The 16699-nt window shown below is 44.4% G+C and overlaps 1 protein-coding gene across 7 annotated transcripts in view; it reads left to right on the forward strand.

The window, feature by feature from the left end:
* The window catches only part of PACRGL (parkin coregulated like), a 162515-nt gene that overhangs the window by 130036 nt on the left and 15780 nt on the right, over positions 1–16699 (forward strand). For 3 of the 7 annotated variants that reach the window (XM_063921632.1, XM_063921624.1, XM_063921587.1), the window contains exons 5-8: positions 7715–7849; positions 8873–8980; positions 11016–11096; positions 16001–16458. In XM_063921632.1, the coding sequence (XP_063777702.1) occupies positions 7715–7849; positions 8873–8980; positions 11016–11096; positions 16001–16057 (381 nt within the window). In that variant the 3' untranslated portion in view covers positions 16058–16458. Of the gene's footprint in view, positions 1–7714; positions 7850–8872; positions 8981–11015; positions 11097–16000; positions 16459–16699 lie in introns of those variants that run through there. The other 4 variants (XM_063921605.1, XM_063921615.1, XM_063921595.1 and 1 more) reach the window with 4 other exon arrangements.

Here is a 16699-nt window from a genome sequence, read left to right on the forward strand (position 1 = left end):
TGCCCGGTGAGACTGGTTGCACACTCGGGAGCTCTCCAGAGTTTCTCAGAAAAGACTAATGTTAGCTTTATTATTTTCAGGGAGAACTGCTGGCAACAGTCTCCCTGCATCGTGGGACTTAGGGGAGAGAAGCAGACCTACTTCTGTGAGTTTCAAAGCTCTGCTTCTTAGGCTTCAGGACACCATTAGCTCCTGGGGGTCTGAACGCTAGGTACGCATAGATGCTCGTTCCCGGAGCCCGCCGTCACCCCCCTTGCAGAGCCAGAAGTCAGAAGACGGGTGAGTAGAAGAAGATCAGAAGACTTCAGTGACGGCTTAGAGGTACCGCACAGCGGCCGCGCTGCGCGCCATGCTCCCACACACAGCGGCACTACAGGGTGCAGAGGGGGTGGGCGCGCGCCCTGGACAGCATGTAAATCCTCTATAAGACTGGCAAAAGTGGTTTTTAAGTGCCTAGGCACTGAATCCGGGCCCCCGCCAGTATAAATATTTAATAAAATAGCGGGACTGAAGCGCGCCATTGAACGGGCGTGGCTTAGCCCTCACAGCTCTCACCAGCGCCATTTTCTCTCCACAGAGCTGCAGAGACGCTGGCCTTCCTCTCCACTGCTGTACAAGTAACGGAGCAAAACAGGGGGGTGGGGGGGGGGGCACAGTATATTTGGTGCTATTTAATGTAATATAAAAGCGCTAACAGGTCTGGGGCTTTATGTAAAAAGTGTTCAGAACCGGGATAAGCGCTGGGTTGTGATCTGGCAAACTCCCTCTGTGTTTCTCTGACAGGCTTTACTGTGGGTCTGTCCCCTATATGCTCAGTGTGTTTGTGGGTGTCGGTGCACGTGTGTCGGCATGTCTGAGGCAGAGTGCTCTTCCCAGGAGGAGACTGGAATAGGGAAAGAAACGGCTGTGGGAGTGACCCTGTCGGCATCTCCGACTCCTGATTGTGTAAATGTTTTGAGTGCTTTGAATGCAAATGTGGCTCGGTTGAATAAAAGATTGGATAAATCTGAGTCTCAGAACCAGGCATGGAAAAAATCCGTAGAGGATGTGTTGTCCCAGGTTCAGACTCCCTCGGGGTCACAAAAGCGTTCATTTACCCAGATAGCAGATACAGATACCGACACGGACTCTGACTCCAGTGTCGACTATAGTGATGCCAGATTAAATACAAAACTGGCTAAGAGCATTCAGTACATGATTGTGGCGATAAAAGATGTGTTGCATATCACGGAGGACCCTGATGTTCCTGATACAAGGGTTTGCATGTATAAAGGAAAGAAACCTGAGGTAACGTTTCCTCCCTCTCATGAACTGAACACTCTTTTTGAAAAGGTTTGGGAGAATCCTGACAAGAAGTTTCAGATTCCCAAGAGAATTCCGGTGGCATATCCGTTCCCCTCGGGGGATAGGGAAAATTGGGAGTCACCCCCCACTGTGGACAAAGCTTTATCACGGCTGTCCAAAAAGGTGGCACTGCCATCCCCTGAAACGGCAGCCCTGAAGGAACCTGCGGATCGTAAGCAGGAAAATACATTGAAATCCATTTATGTCACTACGGGTACGCTGCTCAGACCGGCCGTAGCTTCGGCATGGGTAAGTAGCGCTATTGAAAAATGGGCAGATAACTTGTCATCTGATATAGATACCCTGGACAGGGATAGCGTTCTTTTGACCCTGGGTCATATCAGGGACGCTGCAGCCTATCTAAATGAAGCTGCGAGTGATATTGGCCTTTTGGGATCAAGGGCCAATGCCATGGCAGTCTCAGCCAGGAGATCATTGTGGATTCATCAATGGAATGCTGATGCGGACTCTAAGAAGGCTATGGAGTCTCTGCCGTATAAAGGTGGTGTCTTGTTTGGTGACGGCCTCACTGACCTGGTTTCTACGGCTACCGCAGGTAAGTCGTAGTTTTTACCTTATGTTCATGCGCAACAAAAGAAATCACACCACTATCAGATGCAGTCCTTTCGGCCCAATAAATACAAAAAAGGCAGAGGGACTTCCTTCCTTACTTCTAGAGGAAGAGGAAAGGGAAAAAGGTCACTGGCTGTGGCAAGTTCCCAAGAGCAGAAGTCCTCCCCGGCTTCTGCCAAATCCACCGCATGACCCTGGGGCTCCTCTGAGGGAGCCTGCACCGGTGGGGGCACGTCTCAAACTCTTCAGTCAGTGCTGGGCTCGTTCGGCCCTCGACCCATGGGTTTTGGAAATAGTGTACCAGGGTTACCAACTAGAGTTTCAAGACGTTCCCCTTCGCCGATTTTTCAAATCGGCCTTACCAGCTTCTCTTCCAGACAGGAAGGTGGTATGCGAAGCAATACAAAAATTGTGTCTAAATCAGGTTATTGTCAAGGTTCCCCTGTCGCAACAGGGAGAAGGCTTTTATTCCAGCCTGTTTGTGGTCCCGAAGCCAGACGGCTCAGTCAGACCAATACTGAACCTCAAATCCCTCAGTTTCTACCTAAGGAAATTCAAATTCAAGATGGAATCTCTCCGGGCAGTGATATCCAGTCTGGAGGAGGGGGATTTTATGGTGTCGGTAGATATAAAGGATGCCTACTTGCATGTTCCCATTTACTTGCCACATCAGGCTTATCTGAGGTTTGCAATACAAGATTGCCATTATCAGTTTCAGACGTTGCCGTTTGGTCTGTCCACGGCTCCAAGAATTTTCACCAAAGTAATGGCGGAAATGATGGCTCTCCTGCTCAAGCAAGGAGTCACAATTATCCCGTACTTGGACGATCTCCTGATAAAGGCGAGATCCAAGGAGCAATTACTGCAGAACGTGGCGCTTTCCCTTACAATTCTGCAACAACACGGTTGGCTCCTAAACTTGCCAAAATCACAGTTGGTTCCAACAATACGACTGTCATTCTTGGGTATGATTCTGGACACAGAATTACGGAGAGTTTTTCTTCCAGTGGAAAAGGCTCTTGAAATTTAGAACATGGTCAAACAGATTCTGAAGCCGGCAAGAGTGTCGATTCATCAATACACTCGGTTGCTGGGGAAGATGGTGGCGGCCTACGAGGCCATTCAGTTGGCAGATTCCATGCCAGGGTGTTTCAGTGGGACCTGTTGGACAAGTGGTCCAGGTCTCACCTGCACATGCACCGGAAAATAATCCTGTCCTCCAGGACCAGAATCTCCCTCCTGTGTTGGCTGCACAGCTCTTATCTCCTATAGGGTCGCAGGTTCGGGATTCAGGATTGGATCCTGGTGACCACGGATGCAAGTCTCCGAGGCTGGGGAGCAGTCACACACGGGGAAAATTTCCAGGGAAAATGGTCAAGCCAGGAAGCTTGTCTACACATAAACATTCTGGAATTAAGGGCCATTTACAACGGCCTTCTGCAAGCGTAGCATCTTCTTCGCGGCCTGCCCGTCTTGATTCAGTCGGACAACATAACAGCAGTGGCGTACATAAACCGCCAGGGCGGAACAAAGAGCAGAGCGGCTATGGCAGAAGCCACAAAGGTTCTCCGCTGGGCGGAAAGACATGCAAGCGCTCTGTCAGCGGTCTTCATTCTAGGCATGGACAACTGGGAAGCAGACTTCCTCAGCAGACACGATCTCCATCCAGGAGAATGGGGTCTTCATCAAGAGGTCTTTGCAGAAGTGACAAGTCGTTGGGGAATTCCTCAAATAGACATGATGGCGTCTCGCCGCAACAAGAAACTTTAGAGATATTGTTCCAGGTTGAGGAACCCTCAAGCAATAGTGGTGGACGCCCTAGTGACATCGTGGGTGTTTCAGTCGGACTATGTGTTCCCTCCACTTCCACTCATTCCAAAAGTGAGAAAGATCATAAGAAGAACAAGGGTTCAGGCGATAATCATTGTTCCAGACTGGCCAAGGAGGGCCTGGTATCCGGATCTTCAGGAATTACTCACAGGAGATCCCTGGCCTCTTCCTCTACGAGAGGACCTGTTACAGCAGGAGCTGTGCATGTATCAAGACTTACCGCGGCTGCGTTTGACGGCATGTCAGTTGAACGCCAAATCCTAGCCCGAAAGGGTATTCCCAGTGAAGTCATTCCCACACTTCTTCAGGCTAGAAAAGAAGTGACGGCGAAACATTACCACCGTATTTGGAGAAAATATGTGTCTTGGTGTGAATCCAAGAAGGCTCCTACGGAGGAATTTCAGCTGTGGCGTTTTCTCCATTTTCTGCAAGCAGGTGTGGATGCGGGCCTAAAGTTAGGCCCCATTAAAGTACAAATTTTGGCTTTATCAATTTTCTTTCAAAAAGAATTGGCCTCCCTTCCAGAAGTTCAGACTTTCGTGAAAGGCGTGCTGCACATCCAACCTCCCTTTGTGCCCCCAGTGGCACCATGGGATCTTAATGTGGTGTTGCAATTCCTGCAATCTCATTGGATTGAACCTTTACATAAGGTTGAGTTGAAATTCCTCACTTGGAAAGTAGTTATGCTGTTGGCCTTGGCATCCGCAAGGCGGGTGTCTGAATTTGCGGCTTTGTCTCACAAAAGCCCCTATTTAATCTTCCATGCAGATAGAGCGGAGTTGAGAGCTCGGCAGCAATTTCTGCCAAAAGTGGTCTCATCGTTTCACGTGAACCAGCCTATTGTGCCAGTGGCTACTGAAGCCTTGGTGGAATCGAAGTCTCTCGATGTGGTCAGAGCTTTGAAAATTTATGTCGCCAGAAAGGCTCAGATTAGGAAAACGGAGGCTCTGTTTGTCCTGTGGGCTCCCAACAAGATTATTGCACGCTGGATCTGTAATACGATTCAGCAGGCTCATTCTACAGCGGGATTGCCTTTACCGAAATCAGTGAAGACCCATTCTACCAGAAAGGTGGGCGCATCCTGGGCGGCTGTCCGAGGGGTCTCGGCATTACAGCTTGGCCGAGCAGCTACTTGGTCAGGATCAAACACCTTTGCAAAGTTTTACAAGTTTGATATCCTGGCTGATAAGGACCTCTTGTTTGGTCAGTCGGTGCTGCAGAGTCATCCGCACTATCCCGCCCGTTCTAGAGCTTTGGTATAAACCCCATGGTTCTTGAAGCATCCCCAGCATCCTCTAGGACTTATGAGAAAATAGGATGTTAAAACCTACCGGTAAATCCTTTTCTTAGTCCGTAGAGGATGCTGGGCGCCCGTCCCAGTGCGTACTGTATCTGCAGTTATTGGTTATGGTTACACACATGTGGTGTTGCGTTAAGTCAGCCTGTTGCTGACGTTGTTCATGCCGTTGCATGCGTTGTGTTGAATGCCATGTTGTACGGCATGTTTGAGGTGTGAGCTGGTATGTGTCTCACCTTAGTTTTAAAAATTAAATCCTTTTCCTCTAAATGTTCGTCTCCCTGGGCACAGTTCCTATAACTGGAGTCTGGAGGAGGGGCATAGAGGGAGGAGCCAGTTCACGCCCCTTTTAAAGTCTTAAAGTGCCCATGTCTCCTGCGGATCCCGTCTATACCCCATGGTTCTTGAAGCATCCCCAGCATCCTCTACGGACTAAGAGAAAAGGATTCACCGGTAGGTATTAAAATCCTAATTTTTTTTTCTTTGTAAAACATTCAATGGAAGGGTGCACACAAGTTTCACATAATTCAGAGTAAATCTGCAGGAGCGATTCTTTACGCTAAATGCAAATACACAGCGGTAATGAGTATAAATGAGTGTATTCTGACTGAACAAAACAGTACTGTAGATCTTCGGCATTTGTGTATTGCACATAACCTGAACTGCCTCCCTGTCTACTGCATGACCTGTGCAGGCTCCCAGGGGGGAAGGGCGATGGGGGTTGGGGGAGGCGGTGGAAAATACCGTGCCTTTGAAATACAAGTTTGAGCGTCCGAGTCCCCTAAGGCATAAACCAACACCAATGGGAAGGAAGTGCCAACCTTTTTTTTTTAATGTGTTCCCGTGACAATCACTTACATATTATTTTTTTTTCTGTGTAAGACAGTCAATGGAAGGGTGCACACAGGTTTCACATAAATCAGAGTAAATCTGCAGGAGCGATTCTTTACGCCAAATGCAAATACACAGCGGTAATGAGTATAAATGAGTGTATTCTGACGTAACTAACTGAGTAAAACAGTACTGTAGATCTTCGGCGTCTGTGTATTGCACATGACCTGAACTCCCTCCCTGTCTGCTGCATGACCTCTGCAGGCTCCCAGGGGGGAAGGGCGATGGGCTAGCAGGAGGCGGTGGAAAACTCTGTGCTTTTGAAATGCAAGTATGAGCGTTCGATTCCCCTAAGGCATAGACCTCGCTTATCCCTATCGCCCCTGTGTATTTTAGCTAGGGGATTGTGACGCTCCTTCAGCATTGCCACGTAGCCTGCAAAACTTATGCCATCTCTCACGTGGTGGGGGTTCAGGGGCGGCGGCCATTTTGCCAGTGTGCTATGCGATCGAGTCCGGTGTACCGTAATGTGCATAGACCTCGCTTATCCCTATCGCCCCTGTGTATTTTAGCTAGGGGATTGTGACGCTCCTTCAGCATTGCCCCATAGCCTGCAAAATCTGGACTGTTACTTGCTCCATAGCCTAGGACCTCTGTGGGGCAAGGAGTCACAGGTGGTAGCCATTTCTATTGAGTCTGCCCTGCTAAAGAATTGTATGTGTACTGTACGGTGCATAGAACCTTAACAGTAGAACCGCTCCTGCAGCTTTGCCCTGGTTTATGTGAATAAAAAAATAATAAAGTGTCTGGAAAAAACTAACATGCATTCGTACTTTAGGACTCGAACCCGGGACTCTGAGTATAGGAAGCGGAACACTTCACCACTTCGCCACAGACAGATGAATAAATCCATTGGTTTTGATTATGCTGTAATGGCTACGGGATTAGGACGCTAACATACTGTACAATATTCCTAATCTCACTAGGCAATAGTGAACTTCTAAGACGTCCATTTGCGACAGTGTACACTACTGGTTTTATGTTGTTTTGTCTGCGGGACTTGGACGCTCACATATTCATATAGTACTGTAAATGGATCATATACTGTATGCTGTACTATTTGCGTCTGTACCGTATATACTGTATTAAATAATGCAGTGTAATGAGTATTTACTGTATGCAGCGTAACGAGACGCCTTAGTAAAGTAGTCCTTACTATATATTTCAGTATTGTATTTTACGGGAGATCACACGCATGCGCAGTAGTGATTGTAAAAAGCGACATCTGGTGGATGATTGCAGGTATTACACGTAAAGGTAACGCCAAACGCTCTGCGATTGGGCATGCCTCTCTGTGACTAGGCGCGTCTCCCTGCGCCCCGGTACGCTGCGTATGCCCGATCGGGACAAACGCCTCAGCCAGTCAAGATAAAGGTGGCTACATCTGTACACAGTTACATGGCCCACAGTTTTATCTACACTCCCTGACTAAACGTAACCTACAGTACATGCGAATGCTGCTACCACCCTGTTTTACCCATGCGGATGTGTGTACGTTTTGTCATTGCCTGAAGATATGTTTGCTGAGCTACAGAGCACACGCAGGGTATAAATATCACAAGATCTGCCTGCAAAACGTGTGCAGCTCTATCAGCTCCAGTGATTGCCAAGCATTGAGAGAAAAACACTGCCTTGACCATTTATTTTGCATAGCTAACAGGGCAGAGGAATACAGTAAATAACGTATTAGATGAATGTATTGGAAAGCGTTTCATTCATCATGTCTTGCTGCTTAATACAAATGAAAATATTACATTTATTTTATTTCTCTTGCCACAGGGTCTCCGAGAAACCAGGCATCCTTATACTTTTGTTTCTCAGGAGGGATTTAAGGAATTGCTGATGGTTTCTGGGGCTGCTGAAAAAGCTTTGCCCATCTTACCCAAACTGGCAGCAGCTTTGAAAAGTGCCCTGGTATGTATTTCTCATACGATATGCAGGATAGTGTAGATATGTAGAAATTCAATTTTTGTCCATAGAAAACTGTTAGATCCCCACTGCCAAATGGGCAGTATAATTACTTATACCATTATGTTTCCAATATAATGAAAAGAAGGAGATTATGGCATTTATGGGTGTCAAAATCTCTAAGGCTATAGGTAGCGCATGGACAAGTCTTCAAAGATGTCAACCAAAATCATTTCATTTCGGACTTGTCCACAATCACACCCAGCCTCCCTTGGCACCACTTCAGGTTTGCTGTTTGGATACCACTAATCTAGTGTCATTGTGAAGGCTGTTTTGTTTGGCATGGCTGTTATTATAGCCACCTTATGTTTCTACTATAATGGTAATGCTGTTATAGGGAGACATACGGCCTCTGTGTTCTGATCTCCATGTGCAGCTCTTCATGTAAGTGTTTCTGCTGGACTCCAGGAAATAGAGGAGAGGTGGTCTGGACTTAGGATCCCAGGGCAGAGAAAATGGTGCCAATAAAGATTGGTATTTGTCACAGGACAGGATGGCAGATAATCGGGGAGGGTTTCAGGGACCGTGTGCCAGGTAGGTGAGAGGAAGATGACCCAGGAGTAGATCCTTAGTACAGGGTACAGATTAATGAGGGGTGTCTGTCAGAGCAGAATCTAAATAAAATGGATTGTCATATGGCAGGATCCGAGAGTACAGGGTGCCAGAGCGAGAGGAGAGGGTCTCGTGGAAGACAGGAGAAGCCAATGCACCAATGATGACGCTACTCATCATAGTGCATTGCTTTCGGAGGCTCTTTCTGAGTTGAAGCGAGCTGGTCCTAGCATTGAAAGCCTTATGGCCGTGAAAGACCAGCACCCTGAAGTGCTAAATTTAATAAAGGATTTGCAAAGAGTTAAAATTATGCACAGCTCTTAAAAGTATTAATTTTATACCATGTATAGCAGAGGTAGACTCATCTACATGGTAACACTGTCACGCCTTACACATACATCTGTTCTTTACTCTTAGATTCACGCTGATGGTGGTGTATTTGAAAGAGGTCTCAATGGTTTAGTACAGTTAAGTGCTGTTGTGGGACCACCACTTAACATTCACCTTAAGAATCTACTAACCAGTGTAAGTAAAGGAAGGTATTACTAAAAGTTTAATTTTACAGATAATTGTGATGATTGTACAGAGGAATAATTGTTAACGTCTCTAAATATAACTTTCCTTCCTATTTGGCTTTGTAGATGAGATGTTTTTTATATTCCATCCAGTTAACAAGGGACGGAAGTGTTCTCATTTGCATGTATATCCATGATCATAGAGTGAATTCTTGCACTCCACTTTGTCCTGAGTTGGTATGGCCATAGTTACTAAGTCTGTGCTAAGGGCAGTCTGTGTGCAAAGTGCCTATTTTTTCATGTGTTTTTTGTGTTGATGAATAGTGCAAGTTAAAAAGTATGCAATTAGTGATGTGCTGAACGTTGTGGGCTATGAAAAAATAAACCTCATTGGTGCCTGATCTCCAGTGATCTCCAGTCTAAAGTAATGCAAATTGGGGAGGGGGATGCTATTCAAATGTTTTTTTTATTTTGTATTTTGCACCCAAACAGACAGGGTTTAGCCATATAAAGCAGCTTAATCCATCTACTGCAGGCATGTCAAACTCATGGTCATCCAGCTGTTGTGAAACTACAAGTCCCAGCATGCTTGACCAGTGGATCAGTGGAAGGTATGCTGGCAAAGCATGCTTTGACTTGTAGTTTCACAACAGCTGGAGGGCCACGAGTTTGACATGCCTGGTCTGCAGTAATGGGCGCTACACAAATATTCCCAAACTGACGACTTTTTGCACATTTTAGCTTGCCACTTCCGGGGGCAGCAAGCTGAAATCACCGCACTGACAGCTGTTCACGCCCAAACGGAACAACAATTGATTTGCTCTGTCAGGCGCTCGGCACTGGCAGCCACTTGCTCAAACAATTGAATTCCCCCCAGTAAGTCATAGGGAAAAAGGTACTGTAGGCATTATTTTCAAGCAAAATAACCAGACGGTATAAGGGGGGACTGCACACCCTAACTAGACATTATGAGAGGTGCTACCATGCTGAGACTTGTAGTGCCGCATACAGAAAAAAAAGGTACTGAGAACATTTAGCAAACTTGTGCAGACATTGCAACTGTTGTTGCTGAATTATGATCATTTAGTATAGTATAGGCTTTTATTACTTTGTTTAAAAAGCCTGAATCTGTCAGTTCAAATATAAAGTGATTTCATTCAAGGCAGTCTGGAAAAAAAACCCACTCTCTCCAGATAAGCACCGTTTTGGCCTTCCTGTTGCTGCATATTTTATGGTCTGATTGTGTTTTCTTATAAACACTTTGGGAAAGGCTGTGGATTACGGTCTCCCTTCGTTTTGGTCATTAGCTGTGTCATTGAACTCTATGGTTGCATTGTTATTTTGTATGCTGTACCCGGTAAATGGTTCCCAGGATGCTGGAGTATAGCGCTGGCCAACCAGAGTGTCACGTGGTTCCCACACAGCAGTGGAAGGCTGAAACTATCCCCCAACCGCTGGATATGATAGCACTCCAGAGCAGCCAGGCCTGTTCCCCAGCGCACTGGGAGAAAGTATAGAATGGCAGGAGGTGGAGTTTTTGCGAGAATGACCATATTTTTAAAGCAGCAATCATTTAGCAAAACCAACCTGGTTTTGCCTTGTAAATTATTACCGCTTTAAATATGCTCATTCTCGCACCCTCTTACATTTACCCCCCGGGGTCTAATACTGTCACCAACAGATATTTATTTTGCGGAGTGAGATTATTAAAATGGCATTCATTGGTAGAGATGATGGAAATGTACTGTAGGAGTGATCAATGCTTTGCGGAAAGGGAATATAGATCATTTCAATGGAAAAGGAGGCTCCACATTGATTGTAGGGTGGACTTTGTTGAGACATTGACATCTTGCACAGTAAACCCCTTCAGATTGTGTGGTCACATTATGTCAGTGCACTTCGTTTACATCATTACAGAAGTTTGAGCATTTGAATTATGGGATACTGAAATCTTTAGACTGTGTATTATTCTAGAAATGTCATATAGGCTTGTATACTTGTTAGGAGTACGTGCTAATGCAATTTGATGCTCCCTTTTTCATTAGCTTGCCAAAAGATTGATGGATAAAAAATATAAAGAAGCAGTCACAACTGCTTTACAGAGCTTGGAACAGCATGGGGGGAAGGTAAATATGTTTTTTACTTTTTACTCTTGACATGAAAGCAATGTGGCAAGTTCAAGTAATACCTCCACCCAAACCTAAAGCTGAACTGTAACAGCCGACCCCCTCACTAGCAGAACCCTGAAGATCCAGGTTCCAGCACACCGGCCATACATGAGGTTCTCGCCTCCCTGCAGCCAGTGCTTATGTCAAAGAAAGCCGTAAAGTTTGGAGTTTCAATTACTGCCTTCAATATAGCCATTGCTTGTCAGAAGAGCACTGCTTGGATAGCTTGGCAGCTGCCCACTGAAAACTGGGAAACCTTCAGTCCTGACATTCATGTGGATGTTACTTTGACACATACTGTACCAGCTACCTAAACATTGTTGCAAACTAAGCACTTCCCTTCATGGCAGCTGTATTCCCTGATGGCAGTGGCCTTTGTCAGCAGGATAATGCGCCCATTTACACAAAAAAAATAGTTCAGCAATGGTCTGAGGAACATGACAAAGAGTTCAGGGTGTTGATTTGGCCTCCAAATTTTCCAGATCAAATCTGTAGGTTTTTCTGGAAACACAAGTCTGATCGATGTAGGTGCCCCCAACCCTTACCCCTCCCACCCCGCAAGTTTGTTGGACTTAAAGGATCTGCCTTTAATGTACTGGTACCAGATACCACAGGACGCCTTCAGAGTTCTTGTGGAGTCTGTGCCTCAGTGGGACAGAGCTGTTTTGGTGTCAAGAGGGTTACCTGCACAATGGCGGTCATTCCGAGTTGTTCGCTCGTTGCCGATTTTCTCAACGGAGCGATTAAGGCGAAAATGCGCATGCGCATGGTACGCAGTGCGCATGCGCTAAGTATTTTATCACAAAACTTAGTAGATTTACTCACGTCCGAACAAAGAATTTCCATCGTTGAAGTGATCGGAGTGTGATTGACAGGAAGTGGGTGTTTCTGGGCGGAAACTGACCGTTTTCTGGGAGTGTGCGGAAAAACGCAGGCGTGCCAGGATAAAACGCGGGAGTGTGTGGAGAAACGGGGGAAGTGGCTAACCGAACGCAGGGCGTGTTTGTGACGTCAAACCAGGAACGGAACGGGCTGAGCTGATCGCAGTGTAGGAGTAAGTCTCGAGCTACTCAGAAACGGCTAAGAATTTTCTATTCACAATTCTGCTAATCTTTCATTTGCAATTCTGCCAAGCTAAGATACAGTCCCAGAGGACGGCGGCCTAGCGTGTGCAATGCTGCTAAAATCTGCTAGCGAGTGAACAACTCGGAATGAGGGCCCATATTAGGCAGATGGTTTAATGTTATGGCTTATGGATGTATGGCATATTTCTCAGTATGCGATCAAAACAAAATTGCAGGTTACAATTTCTGTATTATTTACCATTTAACCAGAGTTTAGTTTTGCAGTATTTTCTTCTTCCTATTGCCATTGCTGTATCTCCAATGAACCAACCAATGAGAAACTGTTGTTTGTCTAAACATGATCTGCTACAGTAAATGGACAACCCTTGCATTATGTTGGTTCTGTATAGGGTGTATGTTTGAGCATTATTGTTTTGCAAGTAGTGGGAGTTGTCCAGATGGGAAGGTCTGCCAAAAGTATGGAATGTGTGGCTAGGAACTCAGGAACTGACCAATATGGATCCAACTCAAGTGCAAAATGAAGAGGGAGTGGAGGGTGGGTCCAGTACTTCTCAAAACTTTTAAAATGAGTGGTTTAAGTTTATACTCTGATATCCCGAACATGGTACTGAAAATAAAAACGTGGAACATGGTGTATACCGGGTGTTAAGTTTGGATATAGAAGGTCGTTTTTGAATGAAATCGGGTGAAGGGTAATCTCACACTGTTACCTGGCGGTGGTTGTGCAGCAACAATGTGTGGTGGTGCGTCTTGTGTGTGCAAGGATCTTTGTCAGTGCTCAGGAAAGTCATAAAAATTAGAACATAGTGTTTGAATCCTTTGTAGATGGCACTTATACTTTTATGATAGGTTAAGCGCTTTGGATATTCTTTTAAAGTCCCAATGTCTGTCAGTTTCTTTCATTTCAAATGATTATCGATTATGAATATTAGGAATATTTGCAAATTTGTAACCGGAAATTACTTGCAGTGAGTGTATTTAAATAATCCTTAATGAGATATCACTCAAACAGTGTGAGATTACCCAATGCCGAAAGTTCATTTAAAAATTGGATCATTCCAAGTTGTTCACTCGTTGTCGTTTTTCGCAACGGAGCGATTAGGTGGAAAATGCGCATGCGCATGGTACGCAGCGCGCATGCGTTAAGTAATTTAACACAAAACTTTGAAGATTTACACAAGTTCGAGCAACGTTTTCTCATCGCTCGAGTGATCGTAATGTGATTGACAGGAAGTGGGTGTTTCTGGGCGGAAACTGGACGTTTTCAGGGAGTGTGCTAAAAAACGCAGGCGTGCCAGGTAAAATAATGGAATAATTGCATACCATAATGAGATATCATGGTGATGGGACTTAAATCTAAGCACTGAATTCATTTATTTTACATATACACCTTATACACACAGCCTGAAGGTAATTTTAGCTAATATTTTTTATAACTTTGTGCATTAAACAAAGTGTGTCTACATTCACACAATTCATTTATGTTACATATACACCTTATACACACAGCCTGAAGGTAATTTTAGCTAATATTTTTTATAACTTTGTGCATTAAACAAAGTGTGTCTACATTCACACAATTCATTTGTTTCATATACACCTCATACACACAGCCTAAAGGTCATTTAATACAATATTTGTAACAACTTTGTGTATTAAACAAAGTTTGTGTACATTGAGCCATCAAAAAACAAAGGTTTCACTATCTCACTCTCACTCAAAAAAGTCCGTATTTCGGAATATTCCGTATTTCGGAATATTTGGATATGGGATACTCAACCTGTATTTATTAGCAGTTCTGCTAACCTTTCGTTCGCTATTCTGCTAAGCTAAGATACACTCCCAGAGGGCGGCGGCCTAGCGTTTGCAATGCTGCTAAAAGCAGCTAGCGAGCGAACAACTCGGAATGAGGGCCATAATACAGTAACTTCCCAATTTATCACTATTTCCCCCTTCCTTTTTATTTTTTTTATTTGTATTTTTCCCTGGTACCATGGTCAGGATTCCTGAGTACGGACACAAACCTCTCAGCCTAGAAGGTTGGAGAAGAGGTGGACACCCCCTCCTCCTCCTCCTCCAACCATCTTCATTTTTGTTTTTCATGTAAAACTAGTGGCGGCTGCTTGCCGTAAATCACAAGAATCACTCATCCTAATCCTAAAAACTGATTCCTTGTAAGATAAGTAAAACCGTCTGCTTTCTCCTCAATTAATAACCAGCATCACTGATATAGCTTGGGCTTGTTTGCATTAAGCAGGGGACAGGTAGACCTGTTTTTAGCCAGTGGAACTGCTACTTACAGAGCCCCAGTTGTAAATGGCATACATAGATCTGAGTAGGACAAATCTCATGTCACATATCCAAGTGAAACTTAATTACACATACTGTATGATGCATCTTTGCTCCAATGTAGTACAGTATTACAATATGGTATCTAACGGAGTGTAGGGTTACACGGGGTGTATGATGCATTTGCCATACTGTAAATGAGCGCTAAATTACACTGACCTGAATACAGCCAGGGAAAATGTATACATGAACCTTATGGTGCCCATATACTTGTGAGATGTCTGGTACAATCCTACGATTTCGACCGCATCTGTGCGATAAATCGCAGGATTGTATGCACATCTTATGTACCATGCGACGCGATGCGCGGGCAAGCCGGTCGAATCTCGCGTCTCAAGATCTCATGTGCTGCACTTAATATTTATCGGATCGTATGTGCGATCGCATGCTGTTTTTACCACATTCTATTTATCGCACTGCAATGTGCGATCTGTGAGTTATTTAGCTCACTTCCTAGACACTCCCCTCCACCCATTTCTGGTCACCCGATTTCTGGTCGCAAGGTGCATGCGATAAATCGCATGATTGTATGCGCATCAAATGCACAATTTTTTTTTTTTTTTTAATTTCTGTTTGGGTTACGTTGTTGATGAAGATTCCCTGTGTACTATTTAATGAAAAAAAATGATCTTTCAATTTAGCACCTTAATAAAATTTGAAACAAGGATTTATTTATTTATTTTTAAATATGCCTGTGTGTTTTATTTCTGCAGACCACGGACATGCTGGCACTTGTAGTCCTATAACAGTATATTAATGTTTATATTCTGTTACCCAGGCACCTGCTGCCCAAATAAGCCTTGGTGCTATTCAGAAGGGGTGCATGGCTTTCGTGGGCTCTATACCCTTTTGAATTCCTGCCCAGTGCTGGGTCTGGCATCACATTATGATGGGAACCTCAGTTTGTCCATTTCTTCCATTTGTAGTATGACCCGATATACTTGGTGTTGGTTGCCATATTTGCAGTTGGGAGTGCACGCTCATTGTCCCCCTTCTTTATTTGTGACCAGTCCATGTTACAGCACTGGTGCAGTTGTGGTAGGGAACACGGCCTGTTTTATTTTTACTGTACATATATTATCAAAGGGAAATTAAGCACTAAGACATCGGCTGGAATAAAATGGTACTTTTATGTAACAAAAGAAAGAGGTCTTGATATTTTGAGAAACCTTGGTGCCACCGTTCCACGTTATATAAATGGCAGTGGGCGCACCTCTTGTCAGTTTAATGCTTATTGCACCTGTAAGGTAAGTCTTCATTTCAGAAGGTTATTTGGGGATAAATGTGCTATGGTTTTAACACATGTTCTGGGGCTACACAGGGCCTCACCTTTTATAGTTGTGTGGTTTGATGCTTTTTCATTTTATTAAATATAGGACTTTGCAGTTTATTTTTTAACCTGAAGTTTTTCTTTATTTCCATCAAAAGGAAAGCCTGGGGATAATCAAATCAAAAATTCCGACTTACTGCTCCATATACAGCTGATAACCGCCCTATACCTGTTAACAAACATGGATTTTACAATAACGGGCTTATTGTTGAGATGAAGATTTCATACGGAGACATGAACCTGGTCTTCACCCTAAACCATGATGGCGCCCCTCTCCAGACAACATAACTTATTCTTTAGCTTCTCATTGTTTGAAACAAATTGATATTTTCTGCATAATTATTGGGAAAGGGACTTTGTTTGTGATTAAAATCACCATTGCAAGTGCATCACACTGCAAACGTCGTCAGCAGTATACAGCAGTACCAAAGTATAAGTAATCGTGCCCTTCCGTGTGAGGGACATAACAATTGCAGTCAGTGGGTCCTCTGGCATGTGGCATTCTTTCAATGGATTTTTAATTTCCCACTTCTAAAATTATAATGTCTTCATTACAGACCATGGGTATAAATGTGTTTTTCATTCAGGAAATGGACTGAACACATCATTAAGCCTATTATACCAGCTCCTCCACTATACAACTGAAATTGCAGAAAAACGTTCGGTGTCGTTTCACCAGTGGATTCTTGGATGGGAAATGGAATCTTGTTTAAAGGTCCATCAAAGTTCACTGGATAAATGTATTCACTGCAGCTCTCTCGACGAGTAACGTATCTACTCCCAAATCCATTGGACAG

Source organism: Pseudophryne corroboree, chromosome 1 (assembly GCF_028390025.1).
Source record: "Pseudophryne corroboree isolate aPseCor3 chromosome 1, aPseCor3.hap2, whole genome shotgun sequence".
NCBI classification, from domain to species: Eukaryota; Metazoa; Chordata; class Amphibia; order Anura; family Myobatrachidae; genus Pseudophryne; species Pseudophryne corroboree.